The 12,278-nt window shown below is 41.6% G+C and overlaps 1 protein-coding gene across 1 annotated transcript; it reads left to right on the top strand.

The window, feature by feature from the left end:
• Positions 1-7,170: 7,170 nt before the first annotated feature.
• pax1a (paired box 1a) lies at positions 7,171-11,826 on the top strand. Its single transcript, XM_049597222.1, has 5 exons — positions 7,171-7,443; positions 8,127-8,756; positions 9,816-9,949; positions 10,497-10,710; positions 11,204-11,826. The coding sequence occupies exons 1-5, from the start codon at positions 7,440-7,442 to the stop codon at positions 11,299-11,301; spliced, it is 1,080 nt and encodes a 359-aa protein (XP_049453179.1). The 5' UTR covers positions 7,171-7,439; the 3' UTR covers positions 11,302-11,826.
• Positions 11,827-12,278: the final 452 nt, after the last annotated feature.

Genomic DNA, 12,278 nt, shown 5'->3' with positions numbered 1-12,278 from the left:
TTCTGGGAAATTTCATCTTCCACTTCGTTGAAAGTGTGGGTTGGGGCTCCCTTGAAATCTAGGGTGGGTTTTATGTGTTGGAAACCACTTCCATTGCCTCAGTTCTGTTTTGGGACACCACTAGCCTAAACGTGAACTCGCACAACCAAGTGCAAGTGGGTATTTCTAGGGGAAGTGTGGGTATTGGGACAGGCCCTTTATTTGAAGGAGTACATCAATTGTTAAGAAGAAAACATTTACGGGAAACAAGCTTCTTGTTAAAAACACCACACAGAGGCCTCTAATTATTTTTGATTTTTTTCAGAGCCCAGTCCCACTCCAAAGTCATCAAAATCCAGCACTTGGGCACTGACAGAAACCAGTGAAAAAGTCATCCTTTAACATCGGCATGATATGCGGCCGGTTGCCATTCTAGTTTAATGGCTCCCAGTGGCCACGGGAAAAATACGACGGGACAAGGACGAAAGTTAAGGCAGCGAAAGTCCAAGTGGGGTGGGTGGGAGGGGTGGATGGGTTCAACAAACATCGACTTTCACCCAAGAGAGCAGTGTTTGTGTCCCTTAAGATTCTAAAGCCAAACCCTGTTCTTTTTTCCTAAACCTAACCACATGTCTTTGTTGTTGAAGGAAAAACAACGTTGATCACGGTGTTGTACTGACATAGTGCCTTTATTTTGAAAAAGCCTGTATGTAAAATCAAATTTCCTGTGAAAATGGAAGTTTATTTTGAAAGAGGACAATGCATGTAACAGGCAGAACTTGACATGGTGTGTCAGAATGTCAGCAACCAATGCACCCAGGGTACCTTGCACATCGTATGTGGACATGGAAAGTCCATGACCCTCCCCTGGCCTGTGTCTCGGGGGGTTGGGCCCCCCTGAGGCACCTCTTGGCAGCACCACTGCTAAAAAAAAACATGTTTCAACCAACAGAACAATATTTACAATCTTTTTGACCTCTGGGAAACACTGAGTGCTCCACTGGCTTACTTTAAAATGATGATATTAAACTGTAAACTGAATTTCACTCATTCAACATACAAAACTGTTCTGCTCATGGCCATAGAAGGAGCTCTTTATCACCCTATTTGGGTTATCCTGCAGTGCTGAGGAAGACCATGGTCTTGGTCATGCCTCTTACTGTTGGGGCTAAAATCATGGGAAATAAATCCAGCATTAAATTTCTGTATATCTCAGCACAGTTAATGAAACAAAGAAACAAATAAACAAAAAGTACAGAAAAACATAAGCCCCAATATTATCACTGGCAAAATGTATCATGACTTGGAGAAACTGAAACGATTCAAGCTGGAATCTATAAATCTGACTGACTAAACGACCACATTCATATTACATTTTTCATTTTAAGAATTATCTATAGGAGGTAATATACCATCATTTTTCAGTTCGGTGTGCATCACTCTTTGGTCACTCGATCATCTAGATTGTGATGATGAACTAAAGCCATGTCTGATAAAGAGGTCGCACCTTGAATTTTTATGATGCTGACTCCAGTCTGATAGCAGATGCTAAACATGTGTGTGTACTTATCACAAATACTTGTGAGTTAGTTATCTTTTCCATTTCCAGAGCTGATTGTCATCTCCCTGAATGTATGCCTCTTTATAGGGGTCACACGTTTATCTTAATGAAGTGAATCGTGATAAGCTCAGCTTCTGGCTTCATTCGCACAGATTGCTACTGTGCATTAAAGTACAATTTTCCAGAAGAAACAGCTGCTGTGACACAGGAGTGGAAGGCTCATTATATGACCAGACTTCACACTTTCTTACACAAAGAAGAGGTGGCACTCCCCTCAGAAATGTCATCATGAGGAATCAGATTAATGTCTTAGATGATGTAGTGTTACAATGTAGGATCAGAGGTATTTATAATGGTCATAAAATGTTGGTCACCAACACCCCTAATCTAATGAGGGATGTTTATTCTGTGTCATTTTTAAGATGTGTTTATAATCCCTCATAAAGAAAGGGATGTCAGGATGTCAATGCTGATGCATGACTGACTGCTGATCCTCTGTGGACACATATTAAAAAGAGATAATTTTCATTTAACATGACATTTTAATGCAAGTGTAGTCCAACGAAAGGCAAACCAACACAAAGTATGTGTGAACACTACTGTAATTCATATTTCCAGATGTGAGATCAGTTCATAAACGCTCACACACACTCAAAATTTGTGGAGACAGTTTCTTGAATCACAGCAACAGAAAGAAAAAAATCCTTTTGTGTTTTCCTAATATACTTCCACTTTATATGAAAACCAGATTTGTCCCCCAGCACACAACAAAGTTGTCATGGATTTCCAAGGACAGCCAGCAGAATGAAATTAAAACAAACTGAAACCACCCATTTCTGATGGAACAGTTTTTGTGAGGTGGTGTAACGGGTACAGTAAATAACAGAGTAATAGTCACTGAGAAGTTTTGTTAGCCTTACTATTATGTTATCTTTGAAATGTGGTAGGTGCAAGTAGAAGCAAAAGTAAAGCAGGGGTTGCGTTACTAATTTTCTTCACATACAAAAAAGCAAACAGCTACACTGACAAACACCCCTCCCTAAAGATTTAATAAGGGATATGTCTGCCTTTTCAAAAACAGTATGCATAATTCTCAGGCATCTCCCTCAATGTAACAATTAGAAGTACACTGAGAACATGAAGACACATGAGACGTGTTTAGTGAAGGTCACAAGCAATTACCCAGCCTGGTAAAAGCTGGCATGTCTCACATGGCACCGCTGCACGCCCTCATTAGGCGTGTTCTGCAGCTCAGAGTGGGTCTTGTGGCTATAAAAGAACTGAGCTCGCTGCCTTCCAAGCCTCCTTTTTAGCAGAACCTCACCAGCAGGAGCACAAAGAAACTACACATCACCACCTCTGGATCAGATAGGAGCGGACAAACCTTTTTTTTTTCTGTATAGGAGGGGGCTACTTGACCGAGGAATCTGTGTGTTTCTTTACAGGTTGGGCTTGGTTGATTTTCAACAGGATAAACATTGATTCCCCCTCCTTCCTTATAATGAGCAACAAGGGATTGTTACCGTTTAGACTAACTGTGAAACTTAAGGTTTCACAAATATTACAAGGTGGGGGCCAGAATAGCTGCTGCAAATGCCTCGCACCAGATCATGCACCTGGCACAGATAGGCACGAGCAGCCTCGGTATTAAATGCATAGTTTGCCCACACTGTTTGGATCCTTATGGGAATGTAGGGAGCAGGAGGTATTTCTCTGAGTCACTCTGCTTTAAACTCACAGCCTTGTGTTGGTCCTGGTGTGCTAAATGCACACAATCTGGACCCTGTCTAATAATTTCCATACTGAGCACTGAGATCACTAAACTCACAAACACTAAATCAAAAACGTAGGCACAAGAAAGGCTCTTCAATAAAACACCACGGTTCATCCAGTTGTGGAGAGAAAATTGAAACCATAGCAAAAATATAGATAAAAAGATCCTGCTTTTGTTGACACGGGAAGACACGTTTATCTGAATGTTGTTATAGTGTTTACCTCAAGAAACTTATGTCCAAAATGCTGCACGGTGTTAGTACTGATGCATCACAGCTACTATATTTTGCAAATTTCTCCAGTGCCAATAGCCAGGGGTAGGCCTTGGTTGAATTAGGTCCACACACACACACACACACACACACACACACACACACACACACACACACACAGTCACAAAACACACACACACACACACACACACACACACACACACACACAGTCACAAAACACACACACATACACACACTTGGATGCATGCAGGTAACTAATTTCAGTGCTTTTACCATTTATAAAGCAGTTTATAAAGCAACGATGTAATTACACCTGAAATATCATCACACACACACACACACACACACACACACACAGAGAGAGAGAGAGAGAGAGAGAGAGAGAGAGAGATAATGGCAAACACAACTTTAAATTCGCCTTAAAGCTTTAAAGACAAAGCAGGCTTGAGGAGGTGAATCCTTTGATCGCACTTAAAACCAACACCAATATTTACCGACGGGGGTCGTCTCACCTCGTGGGCGTCAGGTGTCGATCGGATGAGTTCACTTGTGTCTGATCTGAAAGCGATGGGAAATTTCACACTTTGAAGACCGGAGTCTGTCTGGGGACTATTAATAATCTCGCTGAACTGAATAAACAATACAAATCGCATTGAACCATTTGAAAGGAAAATAATCTATAGCTATATTTGGAAACATATAGGAAGATCTGGCCTGTTGGACCCAAACACGGGCCTACACGAGAGACGCATTTACTGGAGTCCAGAAAATATAAACAGCAGCTGACAGCATTATTTGATATAAATTAATTTTTATGCACTTAATAGCGACTTGTGAAAACATTAGGATTGGCCCAGTGGAAATTACATGTAGTTCCTAAGCATGACTTTTGGGGAACACAGCTTTATTAATTTTTATAGAAATACAGAAACGTAATCGATAATAAATAAGAGCCTGTTCTTAAAAGCAGGAATTTAACCAGCAACTGTAAAGTCATTGAAACGTGTTGAAATGCGGTCTTTAGTTGGTGGTCATCATTTGACAAAACAACCACAATTATGAACATTAATCCACTCGAGGATATAACCGGAAAATTAATCATTTCATTTGCACTCCCAGCCTTAAAATGTCCCTCCACAATTTCCATACTGGCCTTTTTGGGAAGTTTTAAGTCTAAGATTCATTTGCAAACCTCACTGAATGCTTTTGCACCTCGTAAATAAAATAGAATAATACAGTGCAGGAGGTGTAGATATATAATTACTGTGCATCATCCACCATTAGGCTCCATCTCAAATGTGATATTAATGACTGTACATTTGGTGTTCGTGTCTATGCTGCTGTATTTATGTGGGCATATATTGTGTGAATACACGGTGAGAGCAGGAAAAGTGAGAGGAGCCGTTCAACTTTGTTTTTGTTTTGTCACACATGACAAACCCAAACAGACGGTTGCACAGCCGAAAATAGGCTATATAACTGCACTAACGGGTGCAGTGTTTTCTAAACACGTGCATTGCTTATTAATATTTATTCTATCTATGTTGCTTAATTCTTTATCACAGTCATGTATCTCTCAGCGTCCATACGCATAAATTCAAACACGTTTTGGGGAAAATCTAAAGCAAAATACTGTAAAAAGCCAGCAATAAAACCCATGAGCACCGACCTCGTCACGGTTCTGTTTTGTACGGATCTCTCCTGTTTATCTAACCTACATAGCCCGAATTTACACTGTAGAAAATCCAATCTGCTGCCGCGCATATTTTTGGGCTTTAATATCTTTCAAACTCCAAAAATAAAAATCTTTAAAATCAATCGGTCACATCTCAATGACTCTACATATCTACTGTGACCTTTTAAATCTGTCACAATGCCCAGACTGAAGAAGAAAACAACTAAACAACAACTGCGTAATGTACACTTAATTTCACCTGTGCCATATACAGACTGCATCCACTTTTACGCGTAATATATTTCCATGTTCCAGCGTCTATTTTAAGTCTAAAAACAGACTTATCATTCGTTTATGCAATTGCATTTTATAAGAAAACGATTATCACTTACTGATACAATGCAAACATTAATATGAAAAAAAAATAATGTAAAGAAAACCTTTGTATTCAAAAGCTGAGGAGGCATATTACAGGAAAATTAGTGATATAATTTGTGAGTTAAATCGGACTCCTTAAGGGAAACTGCACACAAAATATAAATGCAGGCTATATGGTGTAATTTTTTTCATATTCATAATTATATTTAATACCAAGGGGGAAATTGCCATTTGTTTTTTTATTGAAACATTCAGAAAAGAGATTACCTACCCCGAGAATAGTGCACATGTCACAAAGTAAGACTGTGTGCTGACCAAACTATGCAATTCCTGCGTTGTCCAGATGAGGGGAGTCCTGCCAGCGAAGCATTGGAGAGGAGACAGAGACACAGCGATAGGGAGTGAGTGAGAGACAGCAGTGACACAGACAGTGAGGCTAAAATTTTAAATACCACTTATTAAAGCAATCATTTATATTCAGCAGCAACATTGTGCCACCTCTCTGCAGCATTCATGCAAATGCAGCATGCAGATATGAGATATCAATATTCACTTGATTTAAACGATTTAAAAAAAAAAATGTCCATAACTTGCAGGGCAATGTTCTCTCACACTCTGCTCGTGTGACCCAACCTGATGCTTTCCATGTGTCCTGCTCCTAGATCTGGATGGTGAAGTGGCCATGTAGGAGACAGAGAGGAGAGAGGTGGAGAGGAGAGAGGGTGGAGGTGGTGGTGTTGGAGGAATAAGGACACTGCACCTTGTTACCATTGGGTCGACTGTTAAGTTTTACAAGTAACGTTTTGCGAGCTTATAAACGATACCTTCTAAACTTGCACAGGAAACTCCGAAAACATGCTGTGATAATGTATGTCTCTGGCATCCAGTCGATATCCCATAGTCTGGGAGCGCTGCGATCTACAGACGTATCGATTACATGAGCTCCTTCCCATGTTTGATGCTCCAACACTGGCTTATAAAAAAGAGTCAGGCTGCCATAGTGTGCTTTTTACTCTGATGGTCAAAATGACTCGATACCTTCAGTCTGGTCCAACACTGCTCGGTTACAGTGAGCCAAATATGATCCAATATGAAGATGAATGCGTTTTATAGCTTAGTATTTCTGACTAAAAAACCCGATTGGATTAAAATAGCTACAGATGGAAAATACACAAACATTGGTAGGGGTGACATGATGGTGACATGCCTGTCTCATCCACAGGTGAATAATTTTAGGTGTTATTTTTCATATCAAATCGACACTGCTCCATTTGACGCACACTAAAATATATATATTCCCAATCTAAAATATTGCTAACATGTTCAGGAAGGTTTACCCTCCACTGTCATATCGCATATGATGTACGTATAAGTCCTTACCAGACTGCACGGTGGATGAGAAGTTTCCCATTCCCCATTCACTTCCCCTATGCAAAATATTCAGGGAGGCTGCACAGCTCCAACCGGATGGGGTTTGCATTGGCTGACAGCTTTCCCAGCTCAACGACCAATGAAACCGAGGCAGAGGCTCGGCGTATAACAGCGAAGATTGACGTGGAGGACGCGTCAAATTAATTCCAGCAAACGCCGGACTCCCCGGGATAACTCCAATTTGCTTTTATCGCATGAAGATCACTTTGGTGCCATTGTACCTTGCACTCACTTGTTCCCAAAAAAGAAGGGGGCGCGCTGCAGTCGGAGGAGATTTTTTAAAGAGGTCTATTTTTCCTCTTCTGGGGCTCATTCCTCCCGTTCCCCTTCCTTCTCTGCCTTCGCTTGGACGCGTTCAGCCATTTGAAGGGGCACCTATATTTCCCGGCATCTCGAAACATATAGGCAAATGGGTAAGACCGCGTAACCATCTGCATGCTTCACTGGCAAGGAGCTTATGGAAGCGTATCCAGACGCAGCACGCTAAGACAGAAATAAGCATTTGTGTTTTTTTCCCCTTCAGCTCAGATAATGTGCAAATGAAGACTGCCTTTTAACAACAGCTTGTCAAGTTTATATCATGGTGGATTTTTCCAGCTCCGTTCTGCAGGCATTCTTTAAAGCTTTAAATCTTAAATGGAACCACCCCACCAATTATCCCATGAGAAGTGTGTCTTTGAAGAGCTCTCGAGTGTCAATTCCTCCAGCTCGCCATTTTTAATGTTGTTTTTATGTTGTGCACGCAGGGATGGCGGAGGGGAGAGTCAGCCAAATAGTTTACACACTTTTTTAAAGTTTCAAAATAGCGGTGACCAACCAGTGGTTACTAAAGCGTGTAGGCTGACACATGTTATACAGCTTTGTAACCTCAGTTTATGGCGTAAATTACAGGAGCTGGCCTGTGTCACACTGATGCAGGCTCAGCCTTTTGACATTTTGCCTCGTAATAATACACACATATAATTGTTTTATGAAATTATATTTTGTGGCAGAATGAGTGCGTAATATTGTATTCACTAAATATATGTGAGACTTGCATGAGTACTCACCTCATGTGGTGTAAATGTGTGACTTGTGTGTCTCTATTCCCCTGCAGAGCAAAACTATGGAGAGGTGAACCAGTTAGGCGGCGTGTTCGTCAATGGACGACCCCTGCCCAACGCCATACGATTAAGAATAGTGGAGCTGGCTCAGCTCGGGATCAGACCCTGCGATATAAGCCGGCAACTCCGAGTCTCCCATGGCTGTGTGAGCAAGATTTTGGCGAGGTACAACGAGACGGGCTCCATCTTACCCGGTGCCATCGGTGGAAGCAAACCGCGGGTCACGACGCCTAACGTGGTGAAAAATATCAGGGAATACAAACAAGGCGACCCCGGGATCTTTGCCTGGGAGATCCGGGACAGGCTTTTGGCTGATGGAGTTTGTGACAAGTACAATGTCCCGTCGGTTAGCTCGATCAGCAGGATTTTACGCAACAAGATTGGAAATCTCTCCCAGCCCAACCAATATGAGAGCAGTAAGCAAGCCTCCGCGCAGGCCGGGATCTCCTACAACCACATATACCCTTATCCCTACCCCAACACCATGTCGCCCACTGGCACTAAAATGGGCAGCCCTCCTGGAGTACCGGTGACGGCTGGACATATGAGCATATCCAGGGCCTGGCCTTCTGCACACACCGTCAGCAACATCCTCGGTATACGAGCCTTCATGGATCCTTCAGGTGAGGAAAACACAGCCATTCTCGGCTCTGTGAGAAATATTAGGCCTCTGCGTATCTGTGCCATAGACCTTTATCTGTCACTGCTCTCACATCAGAGCTTAATAACGCCGTGCAGCTGCTTAGTGTTGCGTTATTCAGCAAGATAAATTGCCATATCACTCCGTACAACCTGTTCTGGCAGCAGGCAGGACAGTGTGTCCATTAGGAGCTGTACAGGCCTCCGTTTCACCATTCAGTCAGAAAGCAGTAAGACACTCTCAATAGGTCTTTTCATGGGATGATGCGTTTGCAAACACCTTGCTCACCTGCTATATCCCCCCAATCCCTCAAGTAGTCATTACAGCCATTTCTTCTTTGCCTCTCTGGTCCTCAGTGTTTTTATCCAGTGTGAAGTCGCCTGGCCTAGTGCTGTTTTTTTTGTTTTGTTTGTTTTGTTTTTTTTTGCCAAAAGATCCAACATAATTTAGACAAAATGTGTGTTAAATTATATATTTTTAATTCCTTTTTTCCCTTGAGTGAAATAGCTCAACGCTGTATGCCTACTCCTACGAGAATGATGCGTCATTTACGCAAACATATGATAAAATGTAAGGCTTTATTGGGTAGAATAAGCCTAAATAATTCTCATAATAAATTATTAAATAAGGGGAAATATTTATAATAATATGTACTGTGTTATGATGTGTTATTTCCTTTTTAACTTTATCGATTTTTTGTGTGCTTTGTTTTGTATTTCACTGTAAAATTAAATTAAAACTCGGGCCTATTTTTATAATAAACGCCTGTTGCAAACATTTACGCACTGTACTGATAATGATAATAATTTTGATATTTAATTATAAAATTGTTTGATAAGGCCTTACTGCCAAACTATTTTAGATAGGCCTGCTGTTTTGAAAATGAAACATGTTTTATAGCCCAGACAGGCTCATGAGTAAAGCATTTTAAATATGTCTGTAATTAATTATATAATTAATTATGAAGCTGGTTGGGAGAGCATTGTTTAAGCATTTTTAGCTTTTGTTCGTCGCTGACATGACGTTACTGTTTCTGAATCAGCCATTGCTGGGACGGAGGGCTATCCACCAAAAATGGAGGAGTGGAGTAACATCAACAGAGCAGCTTTCCCCGCGGCCCACGCGGTCAACGGCATCGACAAATCAGCCATTGACGCCGACATAAAATACCCTCAGGTAAATAAAATGTCTGTACATTTGTGCAGCCTGGGACGTCTGTGCAGCCAGTGTGTTCACCCTGCGTTGCTGTTATCGCGCCATTTTCTCTCCTTTGCAGGAAACAGTTCAACTGTTTCGTGCCAAAATGGGCAGAGGCCTTTTGAGAACTGAATGCTCTGGCTGAAAAGGCCTGTGGCAGCGTTGTGAAGACTTTCCATATCTGGGACCCCCAGACAGAGTCACATAAGGCCACAGACCTCTGCTTGATAACATTTTACCCCTGAGACTCTCATGAGTTTTATTACTGCTGGGGATTAAATGTTTTGTTTCAGAGGGAGCCCATCTGTGTACACATACTCTAATTACTCTAATTTATGGTGAATTAAATTATAGTGAATCTACTGTATTCCTCGATTTACTTCCTTTTTCCGTCTAAACCGCTCAGACACAGTCATGGAGAAACACAGCTGGAGGACACATGCCACTGTCACATACAATTATATGCAGTGCGCAGTTTGGTGTTTGTTGTGCTTATTTTGTCCGTGTCTTATCTGTTTGCCCGCAGCCCTCCTCGACACTGTCCAGCTATGTCTCGGCGTGCGCTTATTCTCCCACCAACCAGTACGGGGTGTACAGCGGGCCGGCAGGCGGCTATGTGGCCCCGGGTCACCACCACTGGCAGCCGCAGACCCCGGCCCTGTCCCACCCCGGCGGGGGGATGTCCATGCACGCAGGGGAGATCCACTCGCCCATGACCTTCAAGCATCAGGCCCGAGAAGGTATTAGGGAGATGTGTCCAGTCCTGCAAAAAATATCTAAGATGCAGTTGCTCCATATTAGAAGTGAATTTTTACAGCGCGACATTAATATCACAATTACTTTTAAACTTATTATTATTACTACCCAGTCTCTTTACTCTATTAACTTTAATCTTATAGCACCGTGCAGCCTCTCTCCCTCCCCTGAACCTTTCTCACGCACTCACTTTCGCAAGCAAGACCGCAACGTGTGTAAACATTTACCAAATCCCAAATGAAGCCTAATTATAAGTCAATTATTAAATATTGACCTTCCAGACTTGGCCCGCCAGGTGGTCCGAGGACATTTTTACGCACTATAAATGAATAAAAGCGTCACTTTTAAAAAGAGACTGCTTGCTGATAATTATGTGTTTCTGAATATTTTGTTAAAGCAGACCTGATCTAACTTAAATAACTAAATAATAATTCTGTTGCATGCACAGGCTTACTATTTATTATTTGTGTTGTGCAGGAGACAGAAAACCGCCCACTCCCCTGAGCAAGCAGCAGCAGCAACACGAAGACTTGAACAGTGTGCATGGACTCAGTCTCCCTACCTCATCATCCTAACCGGGACTTATACCACCTTAATTACCAGACCCCATTTTATCTGAACTCATTTCAACAACTCCCAACAGTAAGTCTGAACACTAACGGCTTGTTTCCCCCCCGAGTGTTTGCAGCTTACAGTCAAACACAGGCCTATTCACATGCATTATGAATATAGCTTTATCGGCCTCCATGGCCACATGAATGTAAGCTTGCATGGATGTATCGGTGTTTCCCCTCTCATTTTGTTTTCTCTCCATTGACATACTTCATGTTGCTAGACTGTATATTCTCATCTGGAGACTGCAGGATAAAAAAAAATAGATGTTTTATTATGATAAGAAGTTAAATAAAAACAAGGGCTATTCTGTAATCCGCCATACTATATTATATTAATTTGTGGCCATGATCTCGATTCTACAGTGACTCAACGATGTGAACAAAGAGATAAATTGTCTAAATGTAAAATATTTGCCAAAGCTTTAATTATATATTTTTATAATTTCATTGTAAATATTCAAAAAATAAAGGCTTTCTTAAATGCCATATTTTGTCGCAGTCTATGTTTCAGCACAGATGTGTGAGAGGACATTAGTGTAGACTGTTGTTTGGCTCATCCTGTTTGTTAAGGCCCAAGTCATGGAGGTTTGGTGCTGCATTTAAAGACAGAGGAATGCAGGGAATTGATGTTTCCCAAACAATTTACCCTACTGACTATTGTGCATATCTCAAAGGTTCAAACCACCTACTTATTTAATATCTTTTCTGAATGGGGGTTCGATAATGGCAGCGACATGTAACCTTCTCTGAGGCTTTACACGCCATAAAAATACATTATGATTAATAATAAGCGAATGATCGAAGTTTTTGCATAACTTCCAGGAAAGTGAAACACACTGGGTCATTGGGTCTATGCTCGCTGGGAAAGGTGCTTTCTTGACTCAGGTGTAACCTCCCTCCACCTACACAGACTGGGCGCCTCCGCTGATGCTATCTCA

This window comes from Epinephelus fuscoguttatus, linkage group LG14, assembly GCF_011397635.1.
Source record: "Epinephelus fuscoguttatus linkage group LG14, E.fuscoguttatus.final_Chr_v1".
In the NCBI taxonomy this organism is placed as follows: domain Eukaryota; kingdom Metazoa; phylum Chordata; class Actinopteri; order Perciformes; family Serranidae; genus Epinephelus; species Epinephelus fuscoguttatus.
The sequence above is the reverse complement of the archived record's forward strand: the minus strand, read 5'-3'. Positions and strand labels throughout refer to the sequence as shown.